Below are 18,441 nucleotides of genomic sequence, written 5' to 3' on the forward strand. Positions count from 1 at the left end.
CTGCACCTCCTCCACCTCCTGCACCTCCTCCACCTCCTGCACCTCTTGCACCTCCTCCACCTCCTGCACCTCTTTTACCTCCTGCACCTCCTCCACCTCCTGCACCTCCTCCACCTCCTCCACCTCCTGCACCTCTTGCACCTCCTCCACCTCCTCCACCTCCTGCACCTCTTGCACCTCCTCCAACTCCTGCACCTCTTGCACCTCCTCCACCTCCTCCACCTCCTGCACCTCCTCCACCTCCTGCACCTCTTGCACCTCCTCCACCTCCTGCACCTCCTCCACCTCCTGCACCTCCTCCACCTCCTGCACCTCTTGCACCTCCTCCACCTCCTGCACCTCCTCCACCTCCTGCACCTCCTCCACCTCCTGCACCTCTTGCACCTCCTCCACCTCCTGCATCTCTTTTACCTCCTCCACCTCCTGCACCTCCTCCACCTCCTGCACTGCATTTTCACTTTTCTCTCAAACGTTCAGTGGTTTTATTGTGAAATGTTTGCGCGGCGCGTTGGGCTCGTGCGCTGCGTGAACTTGACGCACCGGAGGCGCCACGTCGGCACAAAGTGACGCTGGACGTGGCCGCGCGTGGACCCCTGAGGCGCGTGCGTGAGCGCGTGAGTGTGTGCGCCACGGACACGTCTCCACAAGTGAGAGGCAAAGATCAGGAAAGACACGCAACGATGGTGAAGGTAAGAACACGCAAAGAACACGCAAAGAACACGCAAAGAACACGCAAAGAACACGCAAAGAACACGCGGTTCCACGTCTGCGCCAAATGTGAAGCCTCACTTTTCTCAGAGGGAAAAGTTCTGTTTGTGCCTCAACAAGGTCTAAACCAGGTCTAAACCAGGTCTAAACCAGGACTAAACCAGGACTAAACCAGGACTAAACCAGGTCTAAACCAGGACTTAACCAGGACTTAACCAGGTCTAAACCAGGTCTAAACCAGGTCTAAACCAGGACTAAACCAGGACTAAACCAGGACTAAACCAGGTCTTGTCTCTTGCAGGATGTGAACAGTTTTGTGTCGGAGCCTCAGCCGTCCACGAGTCTGAGTCCGGAGGACGAGAACCTGGTCCAGTCGAGTCCAGAGCCGAGTCTTGGTGAGTCTTCAGAACCTGAACACCAAAAACACAGATATTTAATTTTCTCTCTTTTAGATCAAATCAAACTTTCTGAATGACAAAAAACGCAAACATTTTCACAATTATTATCTTTTAGCCAGGGCCGCTGTTCACCATGTGGGGGCCCGAAGCAGATGTGCTCAGTGGAGCCCCCAGGCCCCCGACCCACTCTGAGCGAGTACAAAATTCTGAGGGTTTTGATGTATTACAACCTTCAGGTGAATATTTCTGATGTTATTTAGGCCCGAGCGCCACAAGCTGTGAGAGGCCTGTTCGTCCTGTACGGCCGTGCGAAGTCGCTCGATTGTGCACGAAATCTAGTGCAAAGCGCTCGCCCACTTCCAAACACTCACTCACACTCTCCTCCTCATGCCCCGTGCAGACTAATTAGTAGTAGCACTTTACCCATCTCCATATAAAGCACTCATTTGCCCTAAGTAGCTCACGAATACGTTCCCCATCTCTTGCATGTTCCGTGCATATAAACATTTAATGCAAAAATGTAACATTATTACTGTTTAGAGGGTCAAAAACACAAAGTGGGCGGAGCCCACTCAAAATTAACGAAAGTACCCGTCAGTGACCAGGGACCCACACCATGAGGTAAAATGTATAGTTTATGATATTTGAAAAATGGGAAACATTGTTTTCGCATCGGAATATTATTCTTTCTTTCTTCTCGGGACACGCCCCCTATTTCTCACCCAGTGAACATTGACGGAAAGTCACAAAAATGTTCACACATCTAAAAATCGTGCCTCTACATTCTGGCTATTTCCCTTTTCTATCATTTTAAAAATGTGCGCGTCAGCGCCCCCAAATGTACCAAAAATGCATTGAGAGATAAGAAATGGCGCAAAAAAAATCTGACCGTAGAATCATGAAATTTGGCGCAGAATGCAAAATGTCGGCCATATTGGTTCAAAAATGGCTAAACATGACTCGGGAGTTTTTCCAAACATCGTACTTTTACGAACTCCTCCCCCTCAGGGCGTTGGCCCTAAAAAGCTGAAATTCGGTGAAAATGGTGCTGAGAAGTGGGACAAAAGTTCTCCAAATGACTTTGACCCTGTCACGGTCTGTGCGGCGGAGCCACAAACTTTAGCTAGAATTTCAGAAATTTCCCAAATTTAAAATTTTCTGCCAATTGCGCAGACAAAGGCCGAATTGTGTCAAATTAGAATCAGTTGTTAAACTCTTTACCCTAAACCTACTTTAAGTGAAATATATTAATTTGGCGCAATAGCGCCTCCTACAGGATAAAAATAAATATTATATGGAGGGTAAAATATTTAGTTTTTCGAAATGTTACAAAATTTTGCATAAAATTCCATTTTGGCATCCCGATCAAAAAAGTCAAGGAGACCCATGTCATATTTGTTATGGCGTAGCCGTAGCGATGACATGTCTGAAATGTGAACATGACACAGGAGGTGTAATAAAAGTAACATTTACAGGTCTGGAGTGTTAGTCTGGTTATGATCCCGGTCTCTCTTCTCCTCACAGGTCTGTTAGTCTGGTTATGATCCCGGTCTCTCTTCTCCTCACAGGTCTGTTAGTCTGGTTATGATCCCGGTCTCTCTGCTCCTCACAGGTCTGTTAGTCTGGTTATGATCCCGGTCTCTCTTCTCCTCACAGGTCTGTTAGTCTGGTTATGATCCCGGTCTCTCTGCTCCTCACAGGTCTGTTAGTCTGGTTATGATCCTGGTCTCTGCTCCTCACAGGTCTGTTAGTCTGGTTATGATCCCGGTCTCTCTGCTCCTCACAGGTCTGTTAGTCTGGTTATGATCCCGGTCTCTCTTCTCCTCACAGGTCTGTTAGTCTGGTTATGATCCCGGTCTCTCTGCTCCTCACAGGTCTGTTAGTCTGGTTATGATCCCGGTCTCTCTTCTCCTCACAGGTCTGTTAGTCTGGTTATGATCCCGGTCTCTCTGCTCCTCACAGGTCTGTTAGTCTGGTTATGATCCCGGTCTCTCTGCTCCTCACAGGTCTGTTAGTCTGGTTATGATCCCGGTCTCTCTGCTCCTCACAGGTCTGTTAGTCTGGTTATGATCCCGGTCTCTGCTCCTCACAGGTCTGTTAGTCTGGTTATGATCCCGGTCTCTCTGCTCCTCACAGGTCTGTTAGTCTGGTTATGATCCCGGTCTCTCTGCTCCTCACAGGTCTGTTAGTCTGGTTATGATCCCGGTCTCTCTGCTCCTCACAGGTCTGTTAGTCTGGTTATGATCCCGGTCTCTCTGCTCCTCACAGGTCTGTTAGTCTGGTTATGATCCCGGTCTCTCTGCTCCTCACAGGTCTGTTAGTCTGGTTATGATCCCGGTCTCTCTGCTCCTCACAGGTCTGTTAGTCTGGTTATGATCCCGGTCTCTCTGCTCCTCACAGATCCGGGTAAAGACCACGTGGTCCAGAGTCCAGGTCTGGTCTGGAGAGTGACTGGAGGACTCTTCAGCGCCACCAAGACTGCGATGGGCGCCGCTGCAGGGGGCGTGGCCTGGGTCGGAGGGAAGAGCCTGGAGATCACCAAGGCGACTGTCTCCACGGTGCCGGCGGTGGGGGCGGGGCTGGTGAAAGGGGGCGTGTCTGCTGTGGCAGGAGGTGTGGCTTCAATCGGATCTTCAGTCACATCGAAAGTCACAGGAAAACGCAAAGACAAGGCCGAGTGAGACGGGCCCGGACCGGGTCTGGGTCTGGGTCGGGACCGGGTCTGGGTCGGGACCGGGTCGGGCCCGGGTCTGGAGCAGGTCTACATCGGGCCCACATGAACTCTGTTGGACCAAAGATCAGTCCAGACTGTACCAAGACTAAAATGACCAAACCAGGACTAAAACTGGGCATAATTCAGCCTGGTCAGTTTACAAGGACTCTGTGGGACTGGACCGGACTGGACTGGACTGGACTGGACCGGTGCGTTTCCATAAATGTAAAGATTTATTTGATCAGAAATACTCCACATGAACTGGACTCATCATTTTAGTCCAAAACCCGGACTGAACCCGGACTGAACCCGGACTGAACCCGGACTGAACCCGGACTGAACCCGGACTGAATGAACACTTAACTTTGAAGTGAACACATGTTTTATTTGAAGCTGGAGGACAAAATGCTGGATTAAAAAACGTTTTAAAAAACTACAAAGATGGCCGACCTTCCATAGAAACTACAACTGTGTGTTAGTTAAAGTGTGTGTGTGTGTTTAAGTGTGTGTGTGTGTGTTTAAGTGTGTGTGTGTGTGTTTAAGTGTGTGTGTGTGTTTAAGTGTGTGTGTGTGTTTAAGTGTGTGTGTGTGTTTAAGTGTGTGTGTGTGTTTAAGTGTGTGTGTGTGTTTAAGTGTGTGTTTGTGTTTAAGTGTGTGTTCTACGCAAACAGCGCGACTCAATGCAACGTCTGACGTGTCATATTTTCATCTGTGAATATTTTTGTCATTAAAAGTAATTAAAGTGTCACAAAATCTACAAACTGCCTTTTTTCAATTCAAACGTGAACATACCCTCTGTGAGTGACCTTTGACCTTTGTATATCGTCCCTGAGAAGACTAATTTACTTTATTGTCATCGAACTGACCAAGTAAACACATCTTTACATTAGATAATAAATAAACGTTTCAGTGTGAGGCGCCCTCTGGTGGTGAACTCTGATCTGCGTTTTTATTTCTTTCTTTCTTTCTTGGCCGTGGCTGCAGAGCCGTGGCGCGGTCAAATAGCGCAGCAGTTTCAGGAGCCGTGGCACAAAATAACATGGCAGTTTCGGCCGCGCCGCGGCTCTGCAGCCACTCCCTTCTGTCTTTACGCTTTTAGCTTCACTTTTCTCACATTTGAACCGGCATCTGTCAAAATAAAGTCCAAATGTCAAAACCGGCAATAGTTGTATTATTTTGAAGCCTTTTTCCGAGCCGGAAGTGACGCACCCGGAAAAACAGTGGCGTCCGCGCGCGTGGTTCCGGTTTGTCACATGTCGCGTGTTTTCGCCGCCGATTCTGGAGTTTTAACGGTTTTTTCAGCGTTCGAGCGGCAGAAGGTAAGAAACGTGAACATTTGTCTATTTGTGTGACTCTTTCCGGTCTGTTCCGGTCCGTTTCGTGACAGTTTGTGACGTTTAAGCTTCTCACGGAGACTTTTCGAGTTGTTTTAGTCTGAAGAATGTTCCGTGTTCAGGTGAAACATGAACGAAGCGGAGGCGCGCGAGCTTTTAACGTTCCTCAAACCGGAATCTAGAGCTGACGTGAAAGAGGGAGCGGCCGCGTGTGTGCTGGGCGTGTCCGGACACAGGTAACACAACACTACACTACACACACACAACACAACACACACACTACAGAGCTGCTGGGCGTGTCCGGACACAGGTAACACAACACTACACTACACACACACAACACAACACACACACTACAGAGCTGCTGGGCGTGTCCGGACACAGGTAACACAACACAACACTACACACACACAACACAACACACACACTACAGAGCTGCTGGGCGTGTCCGGACACAGGTAACACAACACAACACTACACACACACAACACAACACACACACTACAGAGCTGCTGGGCGTGTCCGGACACAGGTAACACAACACTACACTACACACACTACACAACACACACAACACACACACTACAGAGCTGCTGGGCGTGTCCGGACACAGGTAACACAACACAACACTACACACACACAACACAACACACACACTACAGAGCTGCTGGGCGTGTCCGGACACAGGTAACGCAACACTACACTACACACACACAACACAACACACACACTACAGAGCTGCTGGGCGTGTCCGGACACAGGTAACACAACACTACACTACACACACACAACACAACACACACACTACAGAGCTGCTGGGCGTGTCCGGACACAGGTAACACAACACAACACTACACACACACAACACAACACACACACTACAGAGCTGCTGGGCGTGTCCGGACACAGGTAACACAACACTACACTACACACACTACACAACACACACAACACACACACTACAGAGCTGCTGAGTGTGTCTGGACACAGGTAACACAACACTACACTATACAACACACACTACACAACACTACACAACACACACTACACAACACACACATTACAGAGCTGCTGAGTGTGTCTGGACACAGGTAACACTACACTACACAACACACACTACACACACACATACACACACACACACATCTTCAGACTCAGTTTGTGGGAGGGCATCTGTGGTAGATATTTACAGTTTTATTTCCGTGTAGTTGCAGTTTGTGAATAAATATTGAAAAGTAAGAGTTTAAAACAACAGGAAGTAGAGCTGTGACGTCATCAGTGTGACGTCATCAGTGTGATGTCATCAGTGTCATGTCATCAGTGTCACGTCATCATCAGTGTGATGTCATCAGTGTGACGTCATCAGTGTGATGTCATCAGTGTCACGTCATCAGTGTGACGTCATCAGTGTGACGTCATCAGTGTGACGTCATCAGTGTCACGTCATCAGTGTCACGTCATCATCAGTGTCATGTCATCAGACGTCATCAGTGTCGTGTCATCAGTGTGGTGTCATCAGTGTGACGTCATCAGTGTGGTGTCATCAGTGTGACGTCATCAGTGTGGTGTCATCAGTGTGATGTCATCAGTGTGGTGTCATCAGTGTCATGTCATCATCAGTGTCATGTCATCAGACGTCATCAGTGTGACGTCATCATCAGTGTGATGTCATCAGACGTCATCAGTGTGGTGTCATCAGTGTGGTGTCATCAGTGTGGTGTCATCAGTGTGGTGTCATCAGTGTGGTGTCATCAGTGTCACGTCATCATCAGTGTGATGTCATCAGACGTCATCAGTGTGGTGTCATCAGTGTGACGTCATCAGTGTGATGTCATCAGTGTGATGTCATCAGACGTCATCAGTGTGGTGTCATCAGTGTGATGTCATCAGTGTGATGTCATCAGTGTGCGACACATGGTTGGACTAAGTAAAGGTGTTTTATGGTCTTATTGTGTCAGATCAGAACTGTTGTGTCATTTATGTGGAGTTTGTCTTGTTTACAGTCTGGTTGCTATGGTAACAGCTGTGGAATCACCTCTACATGTGTCATATTGTCATGTGTGTGGTGTGACCTTTAACCTCAGTCAAAAACATCAGATTATTTCTTCTGTTTCTTGTTTCATGTCAGAGACGGAGCTTTGTTCCTGGGATCAAAACCAGACGTGCTGCGAGCTCTGCTCACGCTGACCTCTGACCCCTCCATCACGCTGACCTCTGACCCCTCCATCACGCTGACCTCTGACCCCTCCATCACGCTGACGTCTGACCCCTCCAAGGTCATCAAAGACGTTTATTACACCTTTATAAATCTGTCTGCAGAGGAGCCGCTGCACCAGGTATGAACCAGGTCTAATCCGGGTCCAAACCGGGTCCAAACCGGGACTAAACCAGGACTAAACCAGGACTAAACCAAAGACAGACTTGTGATTATTGCCGTTATTACAGACTCAGTTCTAGAGTAAATGCTGTGTTTGCTTCAGGTTCTTCTGTCGGAGCTGGAGCTTCTGCCGCTGCTCTGCAAAAACCTGCTCGACCCGACGTTCCCTTTTTCAGACCAAATTTGCAGCGTTCTGTGCAACCTGAGCCGCAGCGAGCGCAGCTGCCCCCTAGTGTTCAAGGTGAGCAACAACACGACAAACAGCAGCTGCCCCCTAGTGTTCAAGGTGAGCAACAACACGACAAACAGCAGCTGCCCCCTAGTGTTCAAGGTGAGCAACAACACGACAAACAGCAGCTGCCCCCTAGTGTTCAAGGTGAGCAACAACACTATACAAACAGCAGCTGCCCCCTAGTGTTCAAGGTGAGCAACAACACTATACAAACAGCAGCTGCCCCCTAGTGTTCAAGGTGAGCAACAACACGACAAACAGCAGCTGCCCCCTAGTGTTCAAGGTGAGCAACAACACTACAAACAGCAGCTGCCCCCTAGTGTTCAAGGTGAGCAACAACACTATACAAACAGCAGCTGCCCCCTAGTGTTCAAGGTGAGCAACAACACTACAAACAGCAGCTGCCCCCTAGTGTTCAAGGTGAGCAACAACACTACAAACAGCAGCTGCCCCCTAGTGTTCAAGGTGAGCAACAACACTATACAAACAGCAGCTGCCCCCTAGTGTTCAAGGTGAGCAACAACACTACAAACAGCAGCTGCCCCCTAGTGTTCAAGGTGAGCAACAACACTACAAACAGCAGCTGCCCCCTAGTGTTCAAGGTGAGCAACAACACTATACAAACAGCAGCTGCCCCCTAGTGTTCAAGGTGAGCAACAACACGACAAACAGCAGCTGCCCCCTAGTGTTCAAGGTGAGCAACAACACTACAAACAGCAGCTGCCCCCTAGTGTTCAAGGTGAGCAACAACACTACAAACAGCAGCCGCCCCCTAGTGTTCAAGGTGAGCAACAACACTACAAACAGCAGCCGCCCCCTAGTGTTCAAGGTGAGCAACAACACTACAAACAGCAGCTGCCCCCTAGTGTTCAAGGTGAGCAACAACACTACAAACAGCAGCTGCCCCCTAGTGTTCAAGGTGAGCAACAACACTACAAACAGCAGCCGCCCCCTAGTGTTCAAGGTGAGCAACAACACTACAAACAGCAGCTGCCCCCTAGTGTTCAAGGTGAGCAACAACACTACAAACAGCAGCTGCCCCCTAGTGTTCAAGGTGAGCAACAACACGACAAACAGCAGCTGCCCCCTAGTGTTCAAGGTGAGCAACAACACTACAAACAGCAGCTGCCCCCTAGTGTTCAAGGTGAGCAACAACACTACAAACAGCAGCTGCCCCCTAGTGTTCAAGGTGAGCAACAACATGACAAACAGCAGCTGCCCCCTAGTGTTCAAGGTGAGCAACAACACTATACAAACAGCAGCTGCCCCCTAGTGTTCAAGGTGAGCAACAACACGACAAACAGCAGCTGCCCCCTAGTGTTCAAGGTGAGCAACAACATGACAAACAGCAGCTGCCCCCTAGTGTTCAAGGTGAGCAACAACACTACAAACAGCAGCTGCCCCCTAGTGTTCAAGGTGAGCAACAACACGACAAACAGCAGCTGCCCCCTAGTGTTCAAGGTGAGCAACAACACTACAAACAGCAGCTGCCCCCTAGTGTTCAAGGTGAGCAACAACACGACAAACAGCAGCTGCCCCCTAGTGTTCAAGGTGAGCAACAACACTACAAACAGCAGCTGCCCCCTAGTGTTCAAGGTGAGCAACAACACTACAAACAGCAGCTGCCCCCTAGTGTTCAAGGTGAGCAACAACACGACAAACAGCAGCTGCCCCCTAGTGTTCAAGGTGAGCAACAACACTACAAACAGCAGCTGCCCCCTAGTGTTCAAGGTGAGCAACAACACTACAAACAGCAGCTGCCCCCTAGTGTTCAAGGTGAGCAACAACACTACAAACAGCAGCTGCCCCCTAGTGTTCAAGGTGAGCAACAACACTACAAACAGCAGCTGCCCCCTAGTGTTCAAGGTGAGCAACAACACGACAAACAGCAGCTGCCCCCTAGTGTTCAAGGTGAGCAACAACACTACAAACAGCAGCTGCCCCCTAGTGTTCAAGGTGAGCAACAACACTATACAAACAGCAGCTGCCCCCTAGTGTTCAAGGTGAGCAACAACACTACAAACAGCAGCTGCCCCCTAGTGTTCAAGGTGAGCAACAACACTACAAACAGCAGCTGCCCCCTAGTGTTCAAGGTGAGCAACAACACGACAAACAGCAGCTGCCCCCTAGTGTTCAAGGTGAGCAACAACACTACAAACAGCAGCTGCCCCCTAGTGTTCAAGGTGAGCAACAACACGACAAACAGCAGCTGCCCCCTAGTGTTCAAGGTGAGCAACAACACGACAAACAGCAGCTGCCCCCTAGTGTTCAAGGTGAGCAACAACACTATACAAACAGCAGCTGCCCCCTAGTGTTCAAGGTGAGCAACAACACTATACAAACAGCAGCTGCCCCCTAGTGTTCAAGGTGAGCAACAACACGACAAACAGCAGCTGCCCCCTAGTGTTCAAGGTGAGCAACAACACTACAAACAGCAGCTGCCCCCTAGTGTTCAAGGTGAGCAACAACACTATACAAACAGCAGCTGCCCCCTAGTGTTCAAGGTGAGCAACAACACTACAAACAGCAGCTGCCCCCTAGTGTTCAAGGTGAGCAACAACACTACAAACAGCAGCTGCCCCCTAGTGTTCAAGGTGAGCAACAACACGACAAACAGCAGCTGCCCCCTAGTGTTCAAGGTGAGCAACAACACTACAAACAGCAGCTGCCCCCTAGTGTTCAAGGTGAGCAACAACACTACAAACAGCAGCCGCCCCCTAGTGTTCAAGGTGAGCAACAACACTACAAACAGCAGCTGCCCCCTAGTGTTCAAGGTGAGCAACAACACTACAAACAGCAGCTGCCCCCTAGTGTTCAAGGTGAGCAACAACACTATACAAACAGCAGCTGCCCCCTAGTGTTCAAGGTGAGCAACAACACGACAAACAGCAGCTGCCCCCTAGTGTTCAAGGTGAGCAACAACACTACAAACAGCAGCTGCCCCCTAGTGTTCAAGGTGAGCAACAACACTACAAACAGCAGCTGCCCCCTAGTGTTCAAGGTGAGCAACAACACTACAAACAGCAGCTGCCCCCTAGTGTTCAAGGTGAGCAACAACACTACAAACAGCAGCTGCCCCCTAGTGTTCAAGGTGAGCAACAACATGACAAACAGCAGCTGCCCCCTAGTGTTCAAGGTGAGCAACAACATGACAAACAGCAGCTGCCCCCTAGTGTTCAAGGTGAGCAACAACACGACAAACAGCAGCTGCCCCCTAGTGTTCAAGGTGAGCAACAACACGACAAACAGCAGCCGCCCCCTAGTGTTCAAGGTGAGCAACAACACGACAAACAGCAGCTGCCCCCTAGTGTTCAAGGTGAGCAACAACATGACAAACAGCAGCTGCCCCCTAGTGTTCAAGGTGAGCAACAACACTATACAAACAGCAGCTGCCCCCTAGTGTTCAAGGTGAGCAACAACACTATACAAACAGCAGCTGCCCCCTAGTGTTCAAGGTGAGCAACAACACGACAAACAGCAGCTGCCCCCTAGTGTTCAAGGTGAGCAACAACACTACAAACAGCAGCTGCCCCCTAGTGTTCAAGGTGAGCAACAACACTATACAAACAGCAGCTGCCCCCTAGTGTTCAAGGTGAGCAACAACACTACAAACAGCAGCTGCCCCCTAGTGTTCAAGGTGAGCAACAACACTACAAACAGCAGCTGCCCCCTAGTGTTCAAGGTGAGCAACAACACGACAAACAGCAGCTGCCCCCTAGTGTTCAAGGTGAGCAACAACACTACAAACAGCAGCTGCCCCCTAGTGTTCAAGGTGAGCAACAACACTACAAACAGCAGCCGCCCCCTAGTGTTCAAGGTGAGCAACAACACTACAAACAGCAGCTGCCCCCTAGTGTTCAAGGTGAGCAACAACACTACAAACAGCAGCTGCCCCCTAGTGTTCAAGGTGAGCAACAACACTATACAAACAGCAGCTGCCCCCTAGTGTTCAAGGTGAGCAACAACACGACAAACAGCAGCTGCCCCCTAGTGTTCAAGGTGAGCAACAACACTACAAACAGCAGCTGCCCCCTAGTGTTCAAGGTGAGCAACAACACTACAAACAGCAGCTGCCCCCTAGTGTTCAAGGTGAGCAACAACACTACAAACAGCAGCTGCCCCCTAGTGTTCAAGGTGAGCAACAACACTACAAACAGCAGCTGCCCCCTAGTGTTCAAGGTGAGCAACAACATGACAAACAGCAGCTGCCCCCTAGTGTTCAAGGTGAGCAACAACATGACAAACAGCAGCTGCCCCCTAGTGTTCAAGGTGAGCAACAACACGACAAACAGCAGCTGCCCCCTAGTGTTCAAGGTGAGCAACAACACGACAAACAGCAGCCGCCCCCTAGTGTTCAAGGTGAGCAACAACACGACAAACAGCAGCTGCCCCCTAGTGTTCAAGGTGAGCAACAACACGACAAACAGCAGCTGCCCCCTAGTGTTCAAGGTGAGCAACAACATGACAAACAGCAGCTGCCCCCTGTGTTCAAGGTGAGCAACAACACTACAAACAGCAGCCGCCCCCTAGTGTTCAAGGTGAGCAACAACACTACAAACAGCAGCTGCCCCCTAGTGTTCAAGGTGAGCAACAACACTATACAAACAGCAGCTGCCCCCTAGTGTTCAAGGTGAGCAACAACACTATACAAACAGCAGCTGCCCCCTAGTGTTCAAGGTGAGCAACAACACTATACAAACAGCAGCTGCCCCCTAGTGTTCAAGGTGAGCAACAACACTACAAACAGCAGCTGCCCCCTAGTGTTCAAGGTGAGCAACAACACTACAAACAGCAGCTGCCCCCTAGTGTTCAAGGTGAGCAACAACACTATACAAACAGCAGCTGCCCCCTAGTGTTCAAGGTGAGCAACAACACTATACAAACAGCAGCTGCCCCCTAGTGTTCAAGGTGAGCAACAACACGACAAACAGCAGCTGCCCCCTAGTGTTCAAGGTGAGCAACAACACTACAAACAGCAGCTGCCCCCTAGTGTTCAAGGTGAGCAACAACACTATACAAACAGCAGCTGCCCCCTAGTGTTCAAGGTGAGCAACAACACGACAAACAGCAGCTGCCCCCTAGTGTTCAAGGTGAGCAACAACACTACAAACAGCAGCTGCCCCCTAGTGTTCAAGGTGAGCAACAACACTACAAACAGCAGCCGCCCCCTAGTGTTCAAGGTGAGCAACAACACTACAAACAGCAGCTGCCCCCTAGTGTTCAAGGTGAGCAACAACACTACAAACAGCAGCTGCCCCCTAGTGTTCAAGGTGAGCAACAACACTATACAAACAGCAGCTGCCCCCTAGTGTTCAAGGTGAGCAACAACACTACAAACAGCAGCTGCCCCCTAGTGTTCAAGGTGAGCAACAACACTACAAACAGCAGCTGCCCCCTAGTGTTCAAGGTGAGCAACAACACGACAAACAGCAGCTGCCCCCTAGTGTTCAAGGTGAGCAACAACACGACAAACAGCAGCTGCCCCCTAGTGTTCAAGGTGAGCAACAACACTACAAACAGCAGCTGCCCCCTAGTGTTCAAGGTGAGCAACAACACTACAAACAGCAGCTGCCCCCTAGTGTTCAAGGTGAGCAACAACACTACAAACAGCAGCTGCCCCCTAGTGTTCAAGGTGAGCAACAACACTACAAACAGCAGCTGCCCCCTAGTGTTCAAGGTGAGCAACAACACTACAAACAGCAGCTGCCCCCTAGTGTTCAAGGTGAGCAACAACACTACAAACAGCAGCCGCCCCCTAGTGTTCAAGGTGAGCAACAACACGACAAACAGCAGCTGCCCCCTAGTGTTCAAGGTGAGCAACAACACTACAAACAGCAGCTGCCCCCTAGTGTTCAAGGTGAGCAACAACACTACAAACAGCAGCTGCCCCCTAGTGTTCAAGGTGAGCAACAACACTACAAACAGCAGCTGCCCCCTAGTGTTCAAGGTGAGCAACAACACTACAAACAGCAGCTGCCCCCTAGTGTTCAAGGTGAGCAACAACATGACAAACAGCAGCTGCCCCCTAGTGTTCAAGGTGAGCAACAACATGACAAACAGCAGCTGCCCCCTAGTGTTCAAGGTGAGCAACAACACGACAAACAGCAGCTGCCCCCTAGTGTTCAAGGTGAGCAACAACACTATACAAACAGCAGCTGCCCCCTAGTGTTCAAGGTGAGCAACAACACTATACAAACAGCAGCTGCCCCCTGTGTTCAGTCTGTGTTCAGTCTGTGTTCAGTCTGTGTTCAGGTTGTTCTGAGCTTTGTTCAGTGTTCACTGGTTTCAGGTGCTGCAGGACAAAGTGGGCGTGTCCAAGCTGGTGGAGATCTTCTGTTGTGAGACGTTTAACTCTAAAGCGACGCTTCACTACATCGGGCCCCTGCTGTCCAACCTGAGCCAGCTGCAGGAGGCACGGGACCAGCTCCTGGACCCAGAGCGGTACTGGACCAGGACCAGGACCCAGACCAGGACCAGGACCAGGACCCAGACCAGGACCCGGACCAAGACCAGGACCGAGACCCGGACCGAGACCAGGACCCGGACCGGGACCAAGACCAGGACCCGGACCAGGACCGGGACCGAGACCAGGACCAGGACCACATGATCATTCTGTACATTTGAATTTGAAATGTGTTTATTATTTTTTCATTTAAATTTCAGTTATATTTTGTTATATTTATATTTTATATAAATGTAACATTTATATATAAAATATAAAATTTGTTATATTTTATATTTAACTATTTCATGTTTCAGGTGCGTTCTGCAGAGGCTCCTCCCCTTTACTCAGTATGAGGCGTCGACAGTGCGAAGGGGCGGAGTCATTGGGACTCTGAGGAACTGCTGCTTTAACCACAGTAAGTATCATTATAATGTTTAAATTACACTCTTAACGAGCCTCAAACACATTTAACACATTTATAACACATTTATTACACATTTATAACACGTTTATTACACATTTATAACATATTTATTACACATTTATAACACATTTATTACACTTATTACACATTTACAACACATTAATTACACATTTACAACACATTAATTACACATCTATAACACATTTATTACACATTTATAACACATTTACAACACATTTACACATTATAACACTTATTACACATTTATAACATATTTATTACACATTTATTACACATTCATAACACTTATTACACATTTATTACACATTTACAAAACATTTATTACACATTTATAACATGTAATGACGGTGTTTATAACGAGCATAATACAGCACAAAGTCAGATTAAATCTATATTAAAATAAGTAAATATTAAAATGTGTTTATGAACAAAAGTCTGACAAAGTTTAAGATTAAAACTGTTGTGTTCGTGCAGATCGTCACGAGTGGTTGCTAAGCAACCACGTGGACATCCTGCCCTTTCTCCTGCTGCCGTTAGCTGGACCTGAGGAACTGAGCGAGGAGGAGAACCAAGGTACGAACGAGAACTGAGAGAGGAGGAGAACCAAGGTACGAACGAGAACTAAGAGAGGAGGAGAACCAAGGTACGAACGAGAACTGAGAGAGGAGGAGAACCAAGGTACGAACGAGAACTAAGAGAGGAGGAGAACCAAGGTACGAACGAGAACTGAGAGAGGAGGAGAACCAAGGTACGAACGAGAACTGAGAGAGGAGGAGAACCAAGCTACGAACGAGAACTGAGAGAGGAGGAGAACCAAGGTACGAACGAGAACTGAGAGAGAAGGAGAACCAAGCTACGAACGAGAACTGAGAGAGGAGGAGAACCAAGGTACGAACGAGAACTGAGAGAGGAGGAGAACCAAGGTACGAACGAGAACTGAGAGAGGAGAACCAAGGTACGAACGAGAACTGAGAGAGGAGGAGAACCAAGGTACGAACGAGAACTGAGAGAGGAGAACCAAGGTACGAACGAGAACTGAGAGAGGAGGAGAACCAAGGTACGAACGAGAACTGAGAGAGGAGGAGAACCAAGGTACGAACGAGAACTGAGAGAGGAGAACCAAGGTACGAACGAGAACTGAGAGAGGAGGAGAACCAAGGTACGAACGAGAACTGAGAGAGGAGGAGAACCAAGGTACGAACGAGAACTGAGAGAGGAGGAGAACCAAGCTACGAACGAGAACTGAGCGAGGAGAACCAAGGTACGAACGAGAACTGAGCGAGGAGAACCAAGGTACGAACGAGAACTGAGAGAGGAGGAGAACCAAGGTACGAACGAGAACTGAGAGAGGAGGAGAACCAAGGTACGAACGAGAACTAAGAGAGGAGGAGAACCAAGGTACGAACGAGAACTGAGAGAGGAGGAGAACCAAGGTACGAACGAGAACTGAGAGAGGAGGAGAACCAAGCTACGAACGAGAACTGAGAGAGGAGGAGAACCAAGCTACGAACGAGAACTGAGAGAGGAGGAGAACCAAGCTACGAACGAGAACTGAGAGAGGAGGAGAACCAAGGTACGAACGAGAACTGAGAGAGGAGGAGAACCAAGGTACGAACGAGAACTGAGAGAGGAGAACCAAGGTACGAACGAGAACTGAGAGAGGAGGAGAACCAAGGTACGAACGAGAACTGAGAGAGGAGGAGAACCAAGGTACGAACGAGAACTGAGAGAGGAGAACCAAGGTACGAACGAGAACTGAGAGAGGAGAACCAAGGTACGAACGAGAACAGAGAGAGGAGGATAACCAAGGTACGAACAAGAACTGAGAGAGGAGGCGAACCAAGGTACGAACGAGAACCGAGAGAGGAGAACCAAGGTACGAACGAGAACTGAGAGAGGAGAACCAAGGTACGAACGAGAACTGAGAGAGGAGAACCAAGGTACGAAAAGAAACTGAGAGGAGAACCAAGGTACGAACGAGAACTGAGAGAGGAGGAGAACCAAGGTACGAACGAGAACTGAGAGAGGAGGAGAACCAAGGTACGAACGAGAACTCAGCGAGGAGGAGAACCAAGGTAAGAGCGAGAACTGAGAGAGGAGGAGAACCAAGGTACGAACGAGAACTGAGCGAGGAGGAGAACCAAGGTACGAATGAGAACTGAGAGAGGAGGAGAACCAAGGTACGAACGAGAACTGAGGGAACTGAGAGAGGAGGAGAACCAAGGTACGAACAAGAACTGAGCGAGGAGGAGAACCAAGGTACGAGCGAGAACTGAGCGAGGAGGAGAACCAAGGTACGAACGAGAACTGAGCGAGGAGGAGAACCAAGGTACGAACGAGAACTGAGAGAGGAGGAGAACCAAGGTACGAACGAGAACTGAGAGAGGAGGCGAACCAAGGTACGAACGAGAACCGAGAGAGGAGAACCAAGGTACGAACGAGAACTGAGAGAGGAGAACCAAGGTACGAACGAGAACTGAGAGAGGAGGAGAACCAAGGTACGAACGAGAACTGAGTGAGGAGGAGAACCAAGGTACGAACGAGAACTGAGCGAGGAGGAGAACCAAGGTACGAGCGAGAACTGAGAGAGGAGGAGAACCAAGGTACGAGCGAGAACTGAGCGAGGAGGAGAACCAAGGTACGAACGAGAACTGAGTGAGGAGGAGAACCAAGGTACGAACGAGAACTGAGCGAGGAGGAGAACCAAGGTACGAACGAGAACTGAGCGAGGAGGAGAACCAAGGTACGAACGAGAACTGAGCGAGGAGGAGAACCAAGGTACGAACGAGAACTGAGAGAGGAGGAGAACCAAGGTACGAGCAGGAACTGAGAGTGTGTGTGGCTCAGTGTGTGGTTCTGTGGTTCCAGGTCTCAGTGTATAGTTCTGTGGTTCTGTGGTTCCAGGCCTCAGTGTGTGGTTCTGTGGTTCCAGGTCTCCCGGTGGACCTTCAGTTCCTTCCTGAGGACAAACAAAGAGAACCAGACCCAGACCTGAGGAAGATGCTGCTGGAGACGCTGCTGCTGCTGTGTGCCACCTCCAGGGGGCGCTCTGTGCTCAAGGACCGCCATGTTTATCCTCTCATGAGAGAGTTCCACACCTGGGAGACCAATCCTGAGGTCCAGAGCGCCGTGGAGAAGCTCATCCAGGTGAGAAGCCCCTCCTCCTCCAGGTGAGAAGCTCCTCCTCCTCCAGGTGAGAATCCCCTCCCCCTCCAGGTGAGAAGCCCCTCCTCCTCCAGGTGAGAAGCCCCTCCTCCTCCAGGTGAGAAGCCCCTCCTCCTCCAGGTGAGAAGCCCCTCCTCCTCCAGGTGAGAAGCCCCTCCTCCTCCAGGTGAGAAGCTCCTCCTCCAGGTGAGAAGCCCCTCCTCCTCCAGGTGAGAAGCCCCTCCTCCTCCAGGTGAGAAGCCCCTCCCCCTCCAGGTGAGAAGCCCCTCCCCCTCCAGGTGAGAAGCCCCTCCCCCTCCAGGTGAGAAGCCCCTCCCCCTCCAGGTGAGAAGCGCCTCTTCCCGGTGAGAAGCTCCTCCCTCCTCCTCCAGGTGAGAAGCTCCTCCCTCCACCTCCAAGTGAGAAGCTCCTCCTCCAGGTGAGAAGCCCCTCCAGGAAGCTCCTCCTCCTCCAGGTGAGAAGCTCCTCCTCCAGGTGGAAGCTCCTCCTCCAGGTGAGAAGCCCCTCCTCCAGGTGGAAGCTCCTCCTCCAGGTAAGAAGCCCCTCCTCCAGGTGAGAAGCCCCTTCTCCAGGAAGCTCCTCCTCCTCCAGGTGAGAAGCTCCTCCTCCAGGTGGAAGCTCCTC

General features: G+C 50.0%; 2 protein-coding genes across 2 annotated transcripts in view; both read left to right on the plus strand.

The window, feature by feature from the left end:
• The first annotated feature begins 603 nt into the window (after positions 1 to 603).
• LOC140347595 (transmembrane protein 263-A) lies at positions 604 to 4,469 on the plus strand. The gene is made up of 3 exons (XM_072434118.1): positions 604 to 689; positions 1,010 to 1,103; positions 3,507 to 4,469. Exons 1-3 carry the CDS (start codon positions 681 to 683, stop codon positions 3,785 to 3,787), a joined length of 384 nt encoding a protein of 127 aa, XP_072290219.1. The 5' UTR covers positions 604 to 680; the 3' UTR covers positions 3,788 to 4,469.
• Positions 4,470 to 5,055: 586 nt separating this feature from the next.
• Positions 5,056 to 18,441, plus strand: part of hgh1 (HGH1 homolog (S. cerevisiae)) — a 50,067-nt gene continuing 36,681 nt past the window's right edge. Inside the window, exons 1-8 of the mRNA XM_072440106.1 lie at positions 5,056 to 5,138; positions 5,276 to 5,389; positions 7,282 to 7,489; positions 7,634 to 7,771; positions 14,052 to 14,203; positions 14,522 to 14,622; positions 15,127 to 15,225; positions 17,585 to 17,799. Coding sequence (XP_072296207.1) covers positions 5,283 to 5,389; positions 7,282 to 7,489; positions 7,634 to 7,771; positions 14,052 to 14,203; positions 14,522 to 14,622; positions 15,127 to 15,225; positions 17,585 to 17,799 — 1,020 coding nt within the window. The 5' untranslated portion in view covers positions 5,056 to 5,138; positions 5,276 to 5,282. The remainder of the gene's footprint in view (positions 5,139 to 5,275; positions 5,390 to 7,281; positions 7,490 to 7,633; positions 7,772 to 14,051; positions 14,204 to 14,521; positions 14,623 to 15,126; positions 15,226 to 17,584; positions 17,800 to 18,441) is intronic.

Source organism: Eucyclogobius newberryi, unplaced genomic scaffold, assembly GCF_026437365.1.
Source record: "Eucyclogobius newberryi isolate DKJ021-1_F unplaced genomic scaffold, fEucNew1.0.hap1 SCAF_11, whole genome shotgun sequence".
Classification (NCBI taxonomy): domain Eukaryota; kingdom Metazoa; phylum Chordata; class Actinopteri; order Gobiiformes; family Gobiidae; genus Eucyclogobius; species Eucyclogobius newberryi.

Excerpts from the sequence above, each read along its gene's own strand:
- LOC140347595 (XM_072434118.1), top strand. Across the intron at positions 1,104-3,506 it reads GAGTCCAGAGCCGAGTCTTG|ATCCGGGTAAAGACCACGTG; the intron begins GTGAGTCTTCAG and ends TGCTCCTCACAG.